Source organism: Hylobates moloch, unplaced genomic scaffold (genome assembly GCF_009828535.3).
Source record: "Hylobates moloch isolate HMO894 unplaced genomic scaffold, HMol_V3 SCAFFOLD_1, whole genome shotgun sequence".
In the NCBI taxonomy this organism is placed as follows: Eukaryota; Metazoa; Chordata; class Mammalia; order Primates; family Hylobatidae; genus Hylobates; species Hylobates moloch.
Genome location: NW_026652276.1, coordinates 23,604,068 through 23,622,870, shown reverse-complemented (window position 1 = coordinate 23,622,870; position 18,803 = coordinate 23,604,068). Strand labels below are relative to the sequence as shown.

Here is an 18,803-nt window from a genome sequence, read left to right as displayed (position 1 = left end):
GTAATACGAACACAAGTGGAGTGTACTTAAGCAGATAGGGAGTGACGTTCACTAGGCTGTTGTTCTTCCCCACCCTTTGGCATTCGTGTTGTGTCTTGACGCCTTGTTTGTGTCTTCCGCCTTCAGTGCTGTTTCCTCGTCACACCAATGCCAGTGCTCGAGACAACACCATCAACCTGATCCACACGTTCCGGGACTACCTGCACTACCACATCAAGTGCTCTAAGGTGAGGGGGGTGCCAGCATCTCAGCCTCTGTGCTCTGGGTCTTTTCCTCCACCAGAACTCATGACAAAAAGTCATTCCATTCGTCTAGGCTGTGGATATTGACTCTTAGGTAGATAATTCTAGAGGCTTCAAGAAACCATGGTCTTTCTTCATCAAGCCACTGTCCCCCACCCCTCCCCATAGCAGAGATGAATATTTGTTTCCAGAATTGCTCACCTGCCTGCTTCCCTGCAGGGCCTGGGTCAATCCCAGGGTGTATGTTCCCAAACACCCCTGATGACCTCTCTGATGAAAGCAGAGCTGTCTTTCTAGACCATGACTGTGCTTCAGTACCTGTTATGTTTGTTCCCAGGCCTATATTCACACACGTATGCGGGCGAAAACGTCTGACTTCCTCAAGGTGCTCAACCGCGCACGCCCAGATGCCGAGAAAAAAGAAATGAAAACAATCACGTAAGTTAGGCAGCACCCCAGCAACCACCTTCCTCTCCTGAGTCACCGAGAAGGAAGCAGTGCACGCTGGTGGCCTGGTCCTCCATGTGTCTGGGCACTGGCTACATGTGAGGTCAGCAGGGCTAAGTAGATAAACCAAAGGTGGGATTCCAGGTTCTCACTGCCGTACAGGCCAGGATGGGTTTCCTTGTTTCCGTATCTTTGTGAGCTATGAGAATGGCAGCTAGGAAATAAACAAAGTTTACCAAGAGACCGTTCTTTTTGGGCCTGAGTTATGAGGTCAGTCTTGTGCTTCTGGTGGTCTTTCTGGAGAGATGGAGTAAGTTGCTTTGGGACCTTTAATGGGTAAATAGGCCTGAAACCACCCCACTAAGTGTTCTTTTTCCTGGTCCACTCTCAGCAGGATGTTTGCATGCAGAGGAAGGTTCTCTTTATCAGGGATAGAATTGAGGAGAGCCCTGACGGGCGCGGTGGCTCACGCCTGTAATCCCAGCACTTTGGGAGGCTGAGACGGGTGGATCACGGGGTCAGGAGTTCAAGACCAGCCTGGCCAAGATGGTGAAACCCCATCTTTACTAAAAATACAAAAAAAATTAGCCTGTCGTGGTGGCAGGCGCCTGTAGTCCCAGCTACTCGGGAGGCTGAGGCAGAGAATTGCTTGAGCCCAGGAGGCAGAGGTTGCGGTGAGCCAAGATTGTGCCACTGCACTCCAGCCTGAGCAACAGAGTAAGACTTAGTCTCAAAAAACAAAAAAATTTTTTTTTGAGGAGAGCCGTAAATAGGGGTGTGGCTCTGCATGCAGGAAAGCGAGCATGGCCTAGAGCCTAGAGAGTTCCATCTTTGTGAAGGTGCCAGACCTTGGTTCTTCTTCTGATGAAATTCAGGCAGTCCTGTCCTTAAGGTAATAGTGTTCATCTGCTGTTTTTTTTTGTTTGTTTTGGGTTTTGTTTTTGTTTTTGTTTTTGTTTTGGTGGGGGTGCTGAGGGAGACAGAGTCTTACTCTGTCACCCAGGCTGGAGTGCATTGGCGCGATCTCAGCTCACTGCAACCTCCGCCTCCCAACTAGCTGGGACTGCAGGTGCATGCCACCACGGCCGCCTAATTTTTTGTATTTTAGTAGAGATGGGGTTTCACCGTGTTGCCCAGGCTGGTCTCGAACTTGTGAGCTCAGGCAATCCACCCACCTCGGCCTCCCATCTGCTGTCTTTTGTACCAGTTGAACTAAAAGTCTTGAGGTCATAAGCCTCCATCACAGCCAGTGTATTTGCCAGCACCCCAGTACTACTGTTGTTTTGTTTTGTTGTCTTGTTTTTGTTTTTTGGTTTTTGAGATGGAGTTTCGCTCTTGGAGCACAAGCTGGAGTGCAGAGGCACAATCTTAGTTCACTACAACCTCTGCCTCCTGTGTTCAAGCAATTCTCTTGCCTCAGCCTCCCAAGTAGCTGGGACTACAAGCGTGCGCCACTAAGCCTGGCTAATTTATTTGTATTTTTAATAGAGACAGGGTTTCACCATTTTGGCCAGGCTGGTCTTGAACTGCTGACCTCGTGATCCGCCTACCTCAGCTTCCCAAAGTGTTAGGATTACAGGCGTGAGCCACTGCGCCCAGCCCGGTACTCTGTGATCCCCAGCCTGGAGTGCAGTGGTGCAATCTTGCCTCACTGCAGGCTCAACCTCCTGGGCTCAAGCAATCCTCCCACCTCAGCCCCCCAAGTAGCTGGGACCACAGGCATGCACCATCACAGCTGGCTAATTTTTGTATTTTTGTAGAAACAGGAGTTCACCATATTGTCCAGGCTGGTCTCGAACTCCTGAACTCAAGTGATCCTCCCACCTCAGCCTCCCCAAATGTTGGGATAACAGACATGAGCCACCACACCTGGCCCATAACTCTACTCTTGAGGCAAAGTTTTAGTGGGTGTGGTACGCCTAGGGCTTTACACTCTCTCTATTGCATTTGAGGGCTCTTCTACCAAGTTAGTTTCTGCTGCCGTTTGAAAGGATGAGAAAGAGATCCACGGACTTGAGCAGTAGGTGAGGGTTTTCAGACATTCTCAAAAAGCAGTTTAAGGCCAGGTGCGGTGGCTCACGCTTGTAATCCGAGCACTTTGGGAGGCCGAGGCGGGTGGATCACCTGAGGTCAGGAGTTGGAGACCAGCCTGACCAACATGGAGAAACCCCATCTCTACTAAAAATACAAAATTAGCTAGGCATGGTAGTGCATGCCTGTAATCCCAGCTACTCTGGAGGCTGAGGCAGGAGAATCATTTGAACCTGGGAGGCAGAGGTTGCGGTGAGCTGAGATTGCACCATTGCACTCCAGCCTGGGCAACAAGAGTGAAACTCCGTCTCAAACAAAAAAAAGCAGTATAAGTCACCCCGACTTCTTTAAGCAAAGGCCTGTCTCTGTAGCAGCTCAGAGAGGAGTGTCCAAATGCCATGCAACGAAATGGCCGCATCGTTTCTTTCCTGCAGCTTCTTGGGCAGATCTTTAAATGGGCAAAGTGACCAACAAAGTGGGTGGGCAGGTGAGAGGATGTGCTTGCTGCCCCTCCAGAACCTGGTCTCCATCCTGGTGTCTACATTTTTCCCTTTCCCTGCTTGCTCTACACAGGAGTACTTTTCTCACCAGGTACTTGTTTGGTGACCTGGAGTGTGAGGCAGCGAATTTCATGCTGCTTTCAGGGCCCAGTAGACAGGCAGTTCAGTAGAGGCCAAGAGGTAAACTGGCAGCCAGGTACAGTGAGAGGGAAGCCTGACCTGGCAGCCTGTGATAACCGGACTGGGAGGCTGGGCATCATAATAGTCTCAGGGCTGCTGGCATCACCTTTGGCACTGGTAGCTGCATGTGCATCCAGGAGGAAGGCCTGTCAGGCAGCTGCTGCCCGATTCCACAGCCAGCAGGCAGTCTTGGGAGTCCCTGCCCAGTGAGTGCACTTGTGTAGCAGGCAGGGATAGCTCCCTGTCCTAGTGAGAGACCCAGGAAAGGATGAATCCTTGAAATGAACAGACTGTTCATAAGCCTCCTCTCTGGGACTTAGAAAGAGCAACTTTGCCTTCTTCTGTGCTGCAGCTTCTCTTTGGCAGAGTTGGGCCCCATAAAGGAGAAGCAGGAGACAAACAGCTGCACCCACCCTGAAAACCAGATTATGTTACTAATGGTGGGTAGGAGTTAAGTGACTCAGCTGTGGGCAGAAGCCAGGAACCCTCGATGGGCCGCCCAGAATTGAACACTCACGAGCTTTTCATTTGGAGAGAAGGATAATAAGGTGTAGCTTCATTTTGGAATAAGCGATACATCCAAGGCAGGGAAAATGTAGAGCCCATGTTTTTGCCCTGATTTCCCATAGTTCTCAGCTCTAGCGTCCAGGCTGCTTTCCCAGATACTGTTAGGTACCAGTTAGAGGCTCTGTTCTTGAGGACCACCTAGCCCGTCTGGAGAAATACTGGGTGGAACAGGACGCCACAATTCAGGAGCCTCGAACCAGGCAGGTGTTGTATAAGCCAGAGGAGGAGTCACCACGTGATAGCAGAAATACCTTTAGCCTTGGAAGTTCTGAGGATTGCTCTGAACCAGCCACCTGCCTTCATGGTGAGAGATAAAGGAACTGCTATCTGGGAACCTTGAGAGGTATACGCTGTGTAGGAGGAGCTGACAAATGAGGTAGTACTAAGAAGACGGTTGAGCCTAGTCGGAAATTCAGGTACATCTAGGCCATCCAGAAATTGTGGACAAGTGATTCTTCTATCTAACTTGGTACGTTGAATGTCCTTATGGGCTTAACACTGATATTCCCGGGCATCCAAAGTATCCAATAGGAAGGAAGAGCTGGTGAAACCATTCTGTGAAAGCCAGATTTTAGCCGACGTCCTGTGGTTCCAGTGCCTCTGCTTAAGGAATCTAGCCCTTTCCACCTCTCGTTTGGTGTTTCTTTGGGATCCCATCTAGTCTAGGAGTGTGGGGTGGGAGGAAAGGGCAGCCAGAAACTGACCTTCACACTTATCTCTCCTTTTGAAGGGGGAAGACGTTTTCATCCCGCTAATCTTGGGAATAAGAGGAGGAAGCGGCTGGCAACTGAAGGCTGGAACACTTGCTACTGGATAATCGTAGCTTTTAATGTTGCACCTCTTCAGGTTCTTAAGGGATTCTCCGTTTTGGTTTCATTTTGTACACGTTTGGAAAATAATCTGCAGAAACGAGCTGTGCTTGCAAAGACTTCATAGTTCCCAAGAATTAAAAAAAAAAAAAAAGAATTCCACTTGATCAACTTAATTCCTTTTCTTTATCTTCCCTTCCTCACTTCCCTTTCCTCCCACCCTCTTTTCCAAGCTGTTTCGCTTTGCAATATATTACTGGTAATGAGTTGCAGGATAATGCAGTCTTAACTTGTTTTCTCCTAAGTATTTGAGTTCAAAACTCCTGTATCTAAAGAAATATGGTTGGGGTCATTAATAAAGAAAATCTTTCTATCTTACATGAGAATTTGCTGGGTTTCTGGACTGCGAGTCCAAAGTGAGAAGAGAAGGAAGGAAGGAAGAAGGATAGACCTATGCGGCCCTTGAACCTGCAAACCTAAGCTGGGAAGCCCTAGTTTCAGGAGCCCATCAGGTTTAGGTCCTCACCTCCCCTAGAGGAGAGAATGGCTGGCCAGTGAGCTATATTTGAACTTTTTTTTTTTTCCCCCTGAGAGACAGGGTCATTACCTCCTGGGCTCAGGTGATCCTCCCACCTCAGCTTCCCAAGTAGCTGAGATTAGAGATGAGGTTTCGCCATCTTGTCCTGGCTGATCTAAAACTTCTGGATTCAGGCAGTTTGCTTGCTTCAGCCTCTCAAAAGTGCTGGGATTATAGGCATGAGCTACGGAACCCAGCAGGCTATTAATACAAACTTACATGCTTCCTTATAAAGCTTGGTCCCTGAGACTCTGTGGCTGCGCCTGAAGCTCCCTGGGCAATGACAGAGAAAGGGTTTTCTGGTTTATCTTTTTATTGTAAATAATATGTGGAATTTCCCAAAATGTGTTCCTTAGTGTGTGGTCCTGCAGGACATTGATGAGTATTCAGGTGTGGGTCTGATGCAGACTAACTGGCTACAGTTTGTCTTTCTCACATGGCAGCCCAAAAGACTGTTCTCAGGGAGAGCAGTTGTCAAAAACAGTACAGAGCCTAGTAGAGCAGCTGTCCCCCAGCAGGACTCTGGTCCCTGAAATGAAATTGCTTCAGAAAGTTTGCTTGGTGTAAGGAATTGAGAGGAGAATTTTAGGGGCACCTGCAACAGTCTGATGGTCATTCTAATGGTTTCTGCCTTCCATCTATGGCAGTGTGTTTCATACTGGCTTGGGACCCATTAATTGTGGTTGTGACTATATCACAACCAGCATTTTTGTTTTCTAAACTTTTGATTTTGAGATAACTGTAGATTTAAATACGGTTGTAAGAAACAATACAGAGAGATCCTGTATACCTTCCACTTGGTTCCCCCACCATGCAAACATCTTGTATAATTGTAGTATAGCATCACAGCCAAGAAAAGGTCATTAGTCGTGCTCGCTTCGGCAGCACATATACTAAAATTGGAACGATACAGAAAAGGTCATTAGTATAGTCCACCCACCTTCTTCAGATTTGGCCGGATTTACGTGCACTGTATGTGATGTACATCTGTGCATTTTTATCGTATGTGTAGCTTTATGTGACAGCAGCATTTTTAAGCAATTGAATAGTATCAGAGTGCATCACATCTATTAAGGGTAAGTGTTGATTTGGAAACATATTTTAGTTACATATGCACATCATGACTGGATTGTAGAAACGTCTCTTGACTGTGAGTCACAGTGGGGAATTTTGAAAACCACAAGTCATTCAGTCATCAGACGTTATTTTATTTCACTAAAATGGGCTGCTAGAGAGCTCAAGGTACTCTGATTTCTGATTGGCTGCTCAGGGTGCCCCCGACCACTTGATTCTGGTACTTGGAAAACCTAGATTAATTGGATATATTGACAACAACATATGCATTCTCTACCCCATGAGTTATTTAAGGGGTTTTCAAGTGTAATTTTGACTAGACGCAGTTTTTGCCCTTTTTTTATTTTAATTTTAGTTTTTAGAGACAGGGTCTCACTGTGTTGCCGAGGCTGTACTCAAGCTCCTGACTTCCGGAGTAGCTGGAACTACAGGCACCTGCCACCATGTCCAGCTGAGTTTTTGCTTTCTTCCTTAGTAGAACATAACTAATGTTGGAGCTCACTGTACTCTTTTGTCAGTAGTAGGAATCCGATTTCTGGCAAGTACTGTAGGTGGCAGAACCAAGGTTGCTTAGAAGATACGGAGTTAGGAGAAAAACGAAAGGGCATAAATATTTTCTACAGCAGTAAATCCTAAGGAAGTAACTAGTTCCAAGACACTGTCAACATTAAAAATCCATAGTGCAGGCTGAGCACAGTGGCTCACACCTGTAATCGTAGCACTTTGTGAGGATGAGGAAGGAGGATAGTTCGAGACCAGCCTGGGTAACAGTGAGACTCCTCCATCTCTATAAAAAATTAAATCTGGCTGGGCACGGTGGCTCACGCCTGTAATCCCAGCACTTTGGGAGGCCAAGGCGGGTGGATCACCTGAGGTCAGGAGTTTGAGACCAGCCTGGCCAACATGGTGAAACCCCATCTCTACTAAAAAAAATTAGCTGGGCATGGTGGTGGGTGCCTGTAATCCCAGCTACTCAGGAGGTGGAGGCAGGAGAATCACTTGAACCCAGGAGGCGGAGGTTGCAGTGAGCCAGTTTCATGCCACTGCACTCCAGCCTGGGCAACAAAAGCAAAACTCTGTCTCAAAAATAAACCTCTAGTGCAGCCTGGACAACATGGCAAGACCCTGCCTCTACAAAAAATAAAAATTGGCTGGATGTGGTGGTGCATGCCTGTGGTCCCAGCTACTCAAGAGGCTGAGGCAGGAGGATTGCTTGAGCCCTGAAGGTCAAGGCTGCAATGAGCTGTGTCATGCCACTCCACTCCAGCCTGGGCAACAGAGTGAGACCCTGTCCCAGAAAAAAGAAAAATCCATACTGGTGTAAACCCCTATCCAGATTGACTCTTCTCTTAACAAGGACACGCTTGGTGTTAGTATGGATCTAGCCTCAAAGACCCTCGTCACAGATGAAGCAGCCCACTGTGACCAGTCGAGGCCTTAGGACCACAGGAGGAACGTCTCAGGATGAGGGTCGAGCACACTGAGGGTGTGGGCTGGAAAAAGGGGATCTAGTTGTTCTTCCTAGTCTCAGGAAGCCAGTGCCCCAAGGGTTCACACCTGGGAATTGTAGGTGTCCTTGGATATGGGCTGTAGAGGAACAGTTTGAATCCAGGTTCCGCCATCTAATAGCTATGTGACAGCAAATTTCTCAATCTGAGCCCTGGTAGCCTCATTTAAATTGGACATAATGCCACCTACCTGAGGATTTGTAAAAGGAAAAGAGAATAAATGTCTGTTACATCGTAAGCATTATGATGCCTGTAATTATAATGTCACTTAATGAATCTTGGTTCCCTTTATACACTCAAGGGGATCAGAAGTGACAGGCTGTCACCCCAGCAAAGTCCCACAGAAGCCAACCCTCATTTGGTGCTTGGGGTTTCCCAGGCTTTCCCCAAGGTAGTTGGTATTTTGGTATTTTCCCCTGCTTGAATGGCCCTTACTGCCAGGGCCAGGCAGGTAGGAATCTCCATGTCTGGAAAAAGTGGAACCTGGGGCAAGCTGCAAGCTAAGAATAAGGAGCTTGGCAGGAAAGACGCTAAGACTCTAACAGGAAGTGGAAGGTTGGACTTGGAGGAGGAATTGAAACCAAGAAAAGGAAATAGCCCTAGCTGCTGCCTCAGCCTTCTTAAGGGGAGCTGATACTTGGAGTTGGTTGCCATTAAGTTACCCTCATTTGGAGTAGTACTGATGAGTGCTCGACCGGAACCTGGGTCTACTCTGGTGGCGATTTTGAGTTCAAGCAGTGCTGCCCCCTACTGGGGGTTGCTAAAAGCACTGCCATTTCTGTTGGGGGGTTGTTCTTTTTGGTTGGTTGGTTGGTTGGTTGGTTGGTTGGTTGGTTGGTTGTTTTGAGACAGAGTCTCACTTTTCACCCAGGCTGGAGTGCAGTGTTGCGATCTTGGCTCACTGCAACCTCCGCCTCCCGGGTTCAAGCAATTCTGCCTCAGCCTCCAGAGTACCTGGGACCACAGGCGTGCACCACTACACTCAGCTAATTTTGTATTTTTAGTAGAGGCGGGGTTTTTCCATATTGGCCAGGCTGGTCTCGAACTCCTGACAGGTGATCCACCCACCTTGGCCTCCCAAAGTGCTGGGAATACAGGCGTGAGCCACTGTGCCCAGCCCACCTTACCCTTTTTTTTTTTTTTTTTTTTTAAAGATGAGGGAATTAAAAAGGTTAGGCGATTTTTTTTTTTTTTTTTTTTTGAGACAGAGTCTTGCTCTGTTGTGCAGTGGCACAATCTCGGCTCACTGCAACCTCCACCTCCTGGATTCAAGCGATTCTCCTGTCTCAGCCTCCTGAGTAGCTGGGATTACAGGTGCCCACCACCACACCTGGCTAATTCTTGTATTTTTAGTAGAGATGGGGTTTCACCATGTTGGCCAGGTCAAACTCCTGACCTCAGGTGATCTGTCCACCTCGGCCTCCCAAAGTGCTGGGATTACAGGCATGAACCACCGCGCCTGGCTCTGATTTTTTTAAATCATCATTATTTTGAGGCAGGGTCTCACTCTGTCACCCTGGCTGGAGTGCAGTGGCGCCATGAAGGCTCACGGCAGCCTCGACCTCCTGGACTCCAGCAATCTTCCCACCTCAGCCTCCTGAGTAGCTGGAACCACATAACATGTACCACTGTGCCCAGCTAACCTTTATTTTTTGTAGAGACAGAGTCTCACCACGTTGCCCAGGCCTCAGCCTCTTAAAGTGCTGGGATTACAGGCACTGAGTGTGAAGTGTTGAACAGCAGCTCAGGGAGGCCAACCAGGTCCAGGAAACCCCGTCCCTGCTGCCTCCACTGGTCCAGAGCTAGTACCCCCAGCCAGCATGACACTCACCCAGTCCTAGACATTGTGGGTCAACAGAGAGAAATTCAGATAGCTAAGAGAATGGAAGCGGACAAAGGAGGCACAGGAGGATTCCGTGCCAGAGTCTGGATTGGTCACCCCCATTCAGGCTCTGCCTGAGGAAAGGAGAATGGGGTCCGGGCACAGTCAGCTGGACGGAGCGTCTGAAGACGGCTTGCACCAGAGCCCTCCGTGGCTGAAGGGAGAAGCTAGGGGGTGAGTCAGCCCCAGGGCTTGATGGAACAGACAGGAACTAGATGATCTAGTAAGGGAGAAACGAGGCTGAGCAGGAGACAGCCCAGGCTCCCTGGCTGCCACCACCTAATCTGTCCCCCTTCACACACATCCCACACACAGTGTTTAGACAGAGCAGCAGAGAAGAAACAGACATCCCGGATCCCATGGGGAGCAGGCCAGGGCTGGGAACAGGAGGTCTGTTTATTCCTGGCAGTCCCATATCAGAAGGGTCCCACACCCACTTCTGTCCAGGCCCCAGGCTGAACTCTCCCAGAGCCTGTGACTTCTGCCCGACCAGGTCGCGTGTTTCTGAGGGCGGCCCTGGAACCCTGCGTCCTTCCGACCCACCAGCTCCCTTGAGGGTGGATTTGAGGCTGGATGCTTTCCTCTTCCCACTTTTTGTCCCAACAGAAGTCTCTCCTCTCCAGGATCCCTGACTGGCTGTGCAGAGCTGGCGGAGCCACACTCCACGGGCCTCCAGCCCTTCAGGCCCAGCTCTCCCGGAGAGCACCAAAGTCCCTTTGCTCCATTTACTTGTGCTTTTCAGCCAGCAAGTGTTTCCTAATGTCTCACCCCCAGCCCCAGCTTTCCTGCTGCAATTTCCACCTGTTCCCTCCCATTTCAGGCCTTAAGGGAGTGTGGCTGGGCTTCTCTCCTCCCCCTCACTCCAAAGCCGCACTTGATACAAGGTGGAAATCAAAGCACCACTCCTGGCTTCCCAGCCTTGAACTTGCCCTTCCCTCTCAATGTACCTGGTTTCCTCAGCTTCCCTGTGCAGCAAAAGTGTCACTCCCCTCTTGCTTTTCCCAAGCTCCCCATGTGCCTCTCTCAGCAGATCTGTCTTAGAGGGGCCAGGTGCAGAGAAAGGCAGAAATCCTAATAATGTTCCCAGCGATCGCTGCCTGTCACAGAGTGCTGAAGGGCCAAGTGTTGATCTGAGTTCTCATCACATGGGACCTCATTTAGTCTCACGATAGGTGAGTACAACTATGGGCCCCATTTTACAGATGAGGAAACTAAGGCAAGAGAACTTTAGTCATTTGCCCAAGTTCACCGGCTTTTTAAAAAAGGATCCAGACAGCTCTGATTCCAGCGCCAGCTCATGCCTCTTCATCGTGGGGGAGGAAAGAGAGGGAGTCGTTTGTTGGGGCAAACCCCCACCCATCAAGGGCCATGCACTGGGGTATATGCAGCCATATGTGTTATCCTGTGATATTCCCCACCACGACCTTAATTAGAGGTGGTTTTTCTTGTTCCCATTTTAACACAGGCAAAAACTGAGGCCCAGTAGTACCTTACCCAAGGTCACATCCCCAGAGCCATTTGTCCCTCATAGTTCAGAACTTGATTCAGAAAGCCGTTGAGAAAAGTGTGGAATGACCCCAGATTCAGGAAGGCAAGTCTGGCCTTAGAAACTGAAAGGCCCATCAGGTGATGGGATGGGGGAGTGAAGATCCTCAGGCCCCAAACACCCGTCACTGCCACCATGACACACGGAAGTGTGGAGGGAGCCTGGTGTGCTGTCAGCTGGCTGGCCAGTCCAGGGGCTTAAATGTAAATGCATCAGCTGAGGCGGGAAGTCGGGAGGGGTAAGTCAGTCATTATTATTCATTAACTGGAATGCATTTCTCAGATTACTCCGAGCTGAAGTAGGGAAACTGCCACCTAGGTGGCAGGAGGAGAGGGGCACTGGGTGGGAGGGGGTGGCAGGCCTCCCAGTTGCTGCAGTTCGGAATATGCCAGGTCCCACCCTCCCAGAGGCGGGGCCGGGGCTGAGTCCTGCGGGCCTCATTTCTCCATCCCTCTGAGAACCCAGACAGGGGCAGAGCCTGGGTAGGAGAGCCTGGCCCCGCTGTCCCCACTGGGTGGAGACACCATGCACTTGGTCCACTTGTGCTCTTCAGCCAGGACACCAGACATGGTCTAAACCCCTGCAGGGCTGGCTGCAGCAACTCCCTGACACTCAGGAAGGCCCAGGCTGGGCAGGCAATACCTGCTCCCAACAGCCATGTGAGTAGCTACTCCCCCAACCCCCAAACCCCAGATCCTGGAGAGGCTACTACACCCAGCCCAAGCCACCAGAATCTCGGGGGTGTGCAGGTGGTACAGCCTGCACCCTGCTGGGAAATCACTCCTGGGGGCTGCTCCCTGCCTTTGTCGCTGTTCTAGTGGAGGTGGGGTGGGGGGAATCACTCCAATTAGGGCTGGGAGCTCCAGCTCAGGCCACGTTTGGGGTAATGGACCCTGAGTCTCACGGGGCTTAAAAGAGTTGATGATACCCAGGGAAAGGGAACAGAAACTGCAAGGCCTCTAGAGAGGAAAAGACATCCTGGGTGGAGAGCACTGGAAGAGACTGAGGAAGAGAAAACACGCTTAGGGGAGGGGAAATGGGGCACAAGTCCTTGGAGGCCCAGGCTCGAGGTGCTGGGGGAACCTGGGAAGGAAGGGGATCATCTTCCTTCCTCTCAGCTCAGGGCGGCCATGGGGCCCTGATCCCCTGTCCTGGAGGAGGGGAGAGGTGTGAATCCTTTCCTTATTGACTTGGATCCTAGCAACAGCAGCTGCTCCCCTGTTGACAGAAGCAGGAGTTCCCACAGGATCCAGGACCCCTCCCCCTGTCCCCAGGATGTGGCAGCGGAGCCATGACACTGGAGGACTGAGACCAGGGAATGACGGGAAGGACAGGGACAGATGAGAGCCACAGAGAAACCAGGCTCTGCCCACTGACTCCTCTTCCCTCTCCTCTGGGCTCAGCCTCAGGCCTGGGGATGTGGGGGAGTCCCTCTCCTTGCTGCTGGCATCTCCAGGTTCACTGCCACACGTCCCCTCCGGCTGCTTCTGTCCTCCCTCCAGCTCCCAGGAAGGACCCTGTTGCTAGTGTGGAGCAAAGACGAGTCAAGTTTATGGGCTGGAAGTCCTACCCGGAGGCTGCTCACTGAGCTGTGATGGCTACAAGGACAGATGGGGGGAAGGGCGCAGGGTGCCTGAGACCTGGCCCACTGGAGCCTGTCACCTAATGGCTGGCTGGAAGACCACGACACACCAGCCAGCCCTGGTCCATTCTCTCATTTAGGGGCCTCCCCGGTGGAGGCAGGGATACACAAAATGCTTTGGGGCTGGATGGGCCCGCCTTTCAGTCTAAACAAGAGACCTAAACAACAGCTGCCCAGAAAAGGCAGATACCAGAAACGGATAAAGCTGGCTGGGTGGGGACTGTCCGAGGAGCAGCCAGCAGTGAGCTCCGGCTGGTTGCTACCATATAGGACATATGTGTTGCCAGACCTGAATTTTCAATAGAAACCAAAGATAGCTTTTTATATAGTTTAATTGGCAATTAATTGAAAAATTCTGTGTATCACCGAACATGATACAGCCCACAGCCTGCGGGTCTGCGCCCCTGGATTAACATGCCACCCTGCCAGGAGGACACGACCTGCAGCCCCATCCTAACTGTGGCCACCCCATCCTGCAGACATGCCGGCTGCCGCTCCAGGACTCCCCTGTCCCCAGGACCAAGATGACGCCCAACAGCACTGGCGAGGTGCCCAGCCCCATTCCCAAGGGGGCTTTGGGGCTCTCCCTGGCCCTGGCAAGCCTCATCGTCACCGCAAACCTACTCCTAGCCCTGGGCATCGCCTGGGACCGCCGCCTGCGCAGCCCGCCTGCTGGCTGCTTCTTCCTGAGCCTACTGCTGGCTGGGCTGCTCACAGGTCTGGCGTTGCCCACGTTGCCAGGGCTGTGGAACCAGAGTCGCCGGGGTTACTGGTCCTGCCTCCTCCTCTACTTGGCTCCCAACTTCTCCTTCCTCTCCCTGCTCGCCAACCTCCTGCTGGTGCACAGGGAGCGCTACATGGCAGTCCTGAGGCCACTCCAGCCCCCTGGGAGCATTCGGCTGGCCCTGCTCCTCACCTGGGCTGGTCCCCTGCTCTTTGCCAGTCTGCCCGCTCTGGGGTGGAACCACTGGACCCCTGGTGCCAACTGCAGCTCCCAGGCTATCTTCCCAGCCCCCTACCTGTACCTCGAAGTCTATGGGCTCCTGCTGCCCGCCGTGGGTGCTGCTGCCTTCCTCTCTGTCCGCGTGCTGGCCACGGCCCACCGCCAGCTGCAGGACATCCGCCGGCTGGAGCGGGCAGTGTGCCGCGATGAGCCCTCGGCCCTGGCCCGGGCCCTTACCTGGAGGCAGGCAAGGGCGCAGGCTGGAGCCATGCTGCTCTTCGGGCTGTGCTGGGGGCCCTACGTGGCCACACTGCTCCTCTCAGTCCTGGCCTATGAGCAGCGCCCACCACTGGGGCCTGGGACTCTGTTGTCCCTCCTCTCCCTGGGAAGTGCCAGTGCAGCGGCAGTGCCCGTGGCCATGGGGCTGGGCGATCAGCGCTACACAGCCCCCTGGAGGGCAGCCGCCCAAAGGTGCCTGCAGGGGCTACGGGGAAGAGCCTCCCGGGACAGTCCCGGCCCCAGCACTGCCTACCACCCAAGCAGCCAAAGCAGCATCGACCTGGACTTGAACTAAAGGAAGGGCCTCTGCTGATTCCTACCAGAGCATCCGTCCAGCTCAGCCATCCAGCCTGTCTCCACTGGGCCCTACTTCTCTGGATCAGAGACCCTGCCTCTGTTTGACCCCACACTGACTGAATAAAGCTCCTCTGGCCATTTATGATTATCTCATTCCATATCTCAGGGCGAGGCAGGAGGAAATGGCTCAACACACCAACAATAGAAAGAACCTACAGACATACGCGTGGATTAAGGCAGAGTCCGACTCCAGGCAGGCAAGAAGTGTCGTGCGCACAGACCACCCCTGGAGATGGGGAGCTGGCACATCTCAACATCCAGCCGATTCTGCGGGACAGCCTTGCCTTGACGGGGCCCTCGCTAGCTCCTCCTAGGGTCCAGCCATCACAAAATCCACACAGACACTGTCTCTGGGAAGTATATTTTATTTACATTTTTAAAATCTTTAACTAGTATCTCTTCCTCCTTTCCACCCCCAGAGACTTGGGAAGGGAAAGAACGGGAACCTCAAACACCTACTCCCCACATACAAATACACACCCCATGGCTCACACCAGCAAATGAAAGTGAAAGAGAAACAGGTCCACCCCTCCCTCTGAAGGGCCCACCAGGTCTGGGCAAGGGTGGGAGGGCCCTGGGCTGGGTCTCTAAATTTAGAGAAGAAAAGGAGAGGGGAGCAAGTCAGCTGAAGAGGCCGGAAAGTCATCCAGGGCCCCACCCTCCTCTTCCCTCTGTGCCCTACTGCCTCTGCTGGCAGACAGGGGCAGGGGTCCCTTCGTCCCCTCAACACCAGACACACAGGCAGGGGCTGCAGCCATTAACGGTCAGGCCTTTGGACACAAAATACTTTCGCTTTGTGGTCTCCTGACGTGGTCACCACCAGGGAGGCATCTCTGTAAACAGAAAGCATGTGATTGCAGAGACTGGGGGACCCAAGCCCACCACCCAGGGGCCCTAGGGTGGGCTCCTCCAGCACACCCTCAGTTCTAGGGCCCTAGTGCCTAGCATTGGGCCGACATCTCTGCAGCCAGCATGGAGGGGATTAGAGGAAGCCCCCAGCATGGGAGAAGCAGAGCTGACTCGGATGGGGAAAATCAGTCTCAGCCTCTCCCTCATGACTGAGACGTGGGGCCCCGGAGGGTCACTGTCAGCCACTGGAATGGGGGCTGGGCTGTGAACCCTCAGGCTTCCCAGCATTCCTGCCTTAGGAATCCCCTCCTACACCCCAAGGATCCTGTGTCCCCCACATACTACTCTCACCTTCCAAATACACAAACATCCCAGCCCTGGGCCAATTCACTTACTTGCTGAGGGCAAAGTCCAGGATCTCGGCCGTGTGGCCCCGGTAGTCAGTAAGCAGGCGGCCGGTCCGGGCGTCCCAGAGGCGCACGATGCCATCCAGGCTGCAGGTATAAACCACGGCAGTGCCTGCCTCCCACAGCAGCTGCACGATGCCCGACTGCCCCGAGGAATGACAGAGGCAGGGCGGAGGTTGGTGGGAGAGCTGAGAGCCATCTGCTCCCAATTCTCAAAGAGGGACAGCCACACACAAGGGGCAGGCAGGAGCCAGATCTGGGGTAGATGCTCCTGGAGGCCTGGGCTTCCCCACCACTATGGCCACAGCCCACGGGGACCCCAGCTTCAGCTGCCCGTACCTGGTGCTGACACTGATGCCTAAGAGTCTGCGTAGCCAGGTCATAGATGGCCAAGGTCCCATCCAGGTAGCCAACAGCTGCCAGGGGCATCCTGGGCAGAGGAGCGCACCATGAAGACTCATGAGGGCCTGGACTCACACGCCCTGCCCTCCCCCCAGGCCCAGCCCAGGCCCTTCCCACAAACCCCTCTCCCCATCCTCACTCACACACTGCAGAAGCCCAAGGACTCCACCGAGTTGGACTCACTCTCTTCCCCTTCTCCCAGGCTGGGCTGGGAGGCCACAGTCTCAGGTCTAAAAACACCCACCACCTGAAAGCCAGAGAGGATCAGAGGAGGACCCGGAATCCGGGTGCTTGATGGAGAGAAAGACAGTGGGGAGAGGAGACAGTGAAGACCCAGGAAGGAAGGAGAGGAGTCGGGAAAGCGGTGACCCCGGCCAGGCTCCAGGTCCACTCACCTTGCCGGTGGTGGCACTGACCAGCTTGGCCTGGCAGTCCACAGAGCCAGTTAGGATCAAGCTGCCATCCTGGTTGGTGGCAACACAGGTGAGTGGGCCCTGGTGACCCTCAGTCCCTAGCACAGAGCAGGGAGGCAAGTCAGGCTTCGTCCTACCTCCCCTCTGAGTCCTGCCCCAGGTTCTCAGCCCCTCCCCACAAAGGCCCAGGCTAACACTTCCCCCACCTCTGATACCTTTCAGTACGTGGATAGGGCTTCCCTGCTTCAGGTCCCAAATCCTGATGGTCCCATCTTCATAGCCTACCACAGCTCTCTTCCCTGAAGAGAGGCACAGATGAAGAGAGGGCAGAGGGCACGCTCAGATACACTAAGCAAGGGAACGGGGAGAGGGAGAGGAAAGAAGAGTGGAAGGGCCCAGACACTGCCCCAGGAATCACAGGTGAGTTCAGAGCAGGAAGGAGGCGCTGTGAGCTTTGGGGCCCAGGAGGTCAGCACTGCAAAAAGCAGGCCTCAGAGTTTGCCAGCTGTGGCCCAGAAAGCTGCTCTGGGAGGTGTATATCCCGGGATTCAGCCTCTGCACCCGGGAAAGGTCACTCAAGGGAGGTGCTCTCACCATCAGGGAGGACTCGGCCACAGGTAGCTGGGCAGTTGGGACCCTGGAAGGTCTTGCAGTCACCATTCGGGACTTTCCACATCCAGGTGTTGCCGTCGGCTGTGCCCGCCAACAGGACAGGTGCCCGAGGATGCCACTCCATCCACTGGACAGGGAGGAAGGGGCAGCAGGGAGGCCCGACACCCCATCCCACCTAGAAGCCTGCCCCATGAGCTCCACCCAAGGTTTCCTGCCTCTGGGGTTCCGCGGGGACTTTCCAGGTAGCAGGCAGACATTCTTCCTGTGCCTTGGGGCGCACTGGCTCAGAGCTGGCTTGGCGCAATAAAGGCAGAACTGGCCTCCCAAGCTTGCACCCCCAACAACCCAAGGCCCTGCAGAGCTGACTCCCGCTCTGATGATCTTACCTCCAGGTCTCCCGCTTCAAAGGACCAGACCTCCTCCTTGGTGTCCACCTGCCACACTTTCAAGAGGCCACTCATGTCCCCTGTGGCCACTAGAGTGGAGTCATGGCTGAAACCAGCACAAGTCACAGAGTCTTTATGGCCTTCAAAGAAAAGTGAGCAGAAACAGAGGAAAAAAATAGGGTACCTGGTGCTGGGGCATGTGATTCTGGTATCTGGCCCCCTGAAAGGACCAGCTAGGAAAAAAAGAGGGGCAGGACTGAGCACAACAGGTGCTGGAACTCACCGCCGCTCTAGGAACCAGTATTCCCATGTCTGCCCAGGAGAGACACTGCTGGCCCTCACTCAACCAGAACAAGCCCCACCCTCCTATGCCTTCCCCCTTCTGTCCACTCTACACCTCTGCCCGCAATCCCACGTCCTCCCCTCTGCCCAACTGCTCCTATACCAATGTGGCCTTCTGTGGCCTTTCCTGGATTCCCTTGGCGAATTAGTGCCTCCTGCCTCTGTGCCCAAAACACACTAGTATTCTCCCCGTGTCCCTGGGGCCCAGCACAGAGCTGGCACAAAAGAGACGTCACTAAGTGGCTGTTGGATGCACAACCACTGCAGGCCAGCCTCCTAAGATCTCCCAAAAGAATATGACCTCTCCCAGGCCTCTACCTCGGCCCCCTCACCTGCACACTCAAAGAGCAGCTCCCCATCGCTGAGCCGCCACACGAAGGCTTTGTCATCTTCACCCCCAGTCACTGCCAAGGTATTGGTCTTGGGGTCCAGGCTCACACAAAACACAGATGCTGTCCCAAGAGATATTCCATGGGTAAGGGGACAGAGCTCCCACCTAGGGCTCTGTCCTTCAGAACCTTCAGGAAACCCATCCCCTTTCACCCAAAGCAACATGTCTTTCCTCCTGGAAAACACAGGCACATCCAAGCTCTTCTAAGTTTCGAGAATCTGGTTGTTAGATCCTTCCCACATTTGCCAAGCTCCCTATTTGCCAGAGTAGATCCCCCCACTGTGCGACTCCCCTCACCACCCAACACCAATGCCACGGATAAGAGGTGGGGACAGGTGCAGGGCTTACAGTTCTCAGCATGGGATGCCACCGGGTTGGGTGCAGAGTGAGGAGAGCATCCTGTTAAGGGTTTCTTTT

At 53.0% G+C, this 18,803-nt stretch overlaps 3 protein-coding genes across 9 annotated transcripts in view; 2 read left to right on the top strand and 1 right to left on the bottom strand.

The window, feature by feature from the left end:
• ARPC2 (actin related protein 2/3 complex subunit 2) overlaps window positions 1-5,154 on the top strand; it is a 37,090-nt gene extending 31,936 nt beyond the window's left edge. The window contains exons 9-11 of the mRNA XM_032754532.2: window positions 127-227; window positions 580-680; window positions 4,698-5,154. Of these exons, the coding sequence (XP_032610423.1) occupies window positions 127-227; window positions 580-680; window positions 4,698-4,722 (227 nt within the window). The 3' untranslated portion in view covers window positions 4,723-5,154. The remainder of the gene's footprint in view (window positions 1-126; window positions 228-579; window positions 681-4,697) is intronic.
• Window positions 5,155-8,292: 3,138 nt separating this feature from the next.
• Window positions 8,293-14,666, top strand: GPBAR1 (G protein-coupled bile acid receptor 1). Of its 7 annotated transcripts, none has more exons than XM_058425887.1 (4): window positions 8,293-8,326; window positions 9,885-9,991; window positions 10,848-10,989; window positions 12,866-14,645. In XM_058425887.1, exon 4 carries the CDS (start codon window positions 13,530-13,532, stop codon window positions 14,520-14,522), a length of 993 nt encoding a protein of 330 aa, XP_058281870.1. In that variant the 5' UTR covers window positions 8,293-8,326; window positions 9,885-9,991; window positions 10,848-10,989; window positions 12,866-13,529; the 3' UTR covers window positions 14,523-14,645. The 7 variants fall into 7 exon arrangements, 6 of the variants coding, with proteins under 6 accessions (XP_058281870.1, XP_058281900.1, XP_032610422.1 ...); XM_058425917.1 differs by having other exon boundaries at window positions 8,296-8,326; window positions 10,845-10,989; window positions 13,485-14,666; XM_032754531.2 differs by lacking the exon at window positions 8,293-8,326 and having other exon boundaries at window positions 9,594-9,991; window positions 13,485-14,666.
• Window positions 14,667-14,935: 269 nt separating this feature from the next.
• AAMP (angio associated migratory cell protein) lies at window positions 14,936-18,565 on the bottom strand. The gene is made up of 9 exons (XM_032754525.2): window positions 18,328-18,565; window positions 17,654-17,793; window positions 17,250-17,394; window positions 16,871-16,954; window positions 16,638-16,753; window positions 16,386-16,489; window positions 16,180-16,270; window positions 15,829-15,983; window positions 14,936-15,417 (listed from the first exon to the last, which is right to left on the bottom strand). Exons 1-9 carry the CDS (start codon window positions 18,548-18,550, stop codon window positions 15,342-15,344), a joined length of 1,134 nt encoding a protein of 377 aa, XP_032610416.1. The 5' UTR covers window positions 18,551-18,565; the 3' UTR covers window positions 14,936-15,341.
• Between the last annotated feature and the right edge of the window lie 238 nt (window positions 18,566-18,803).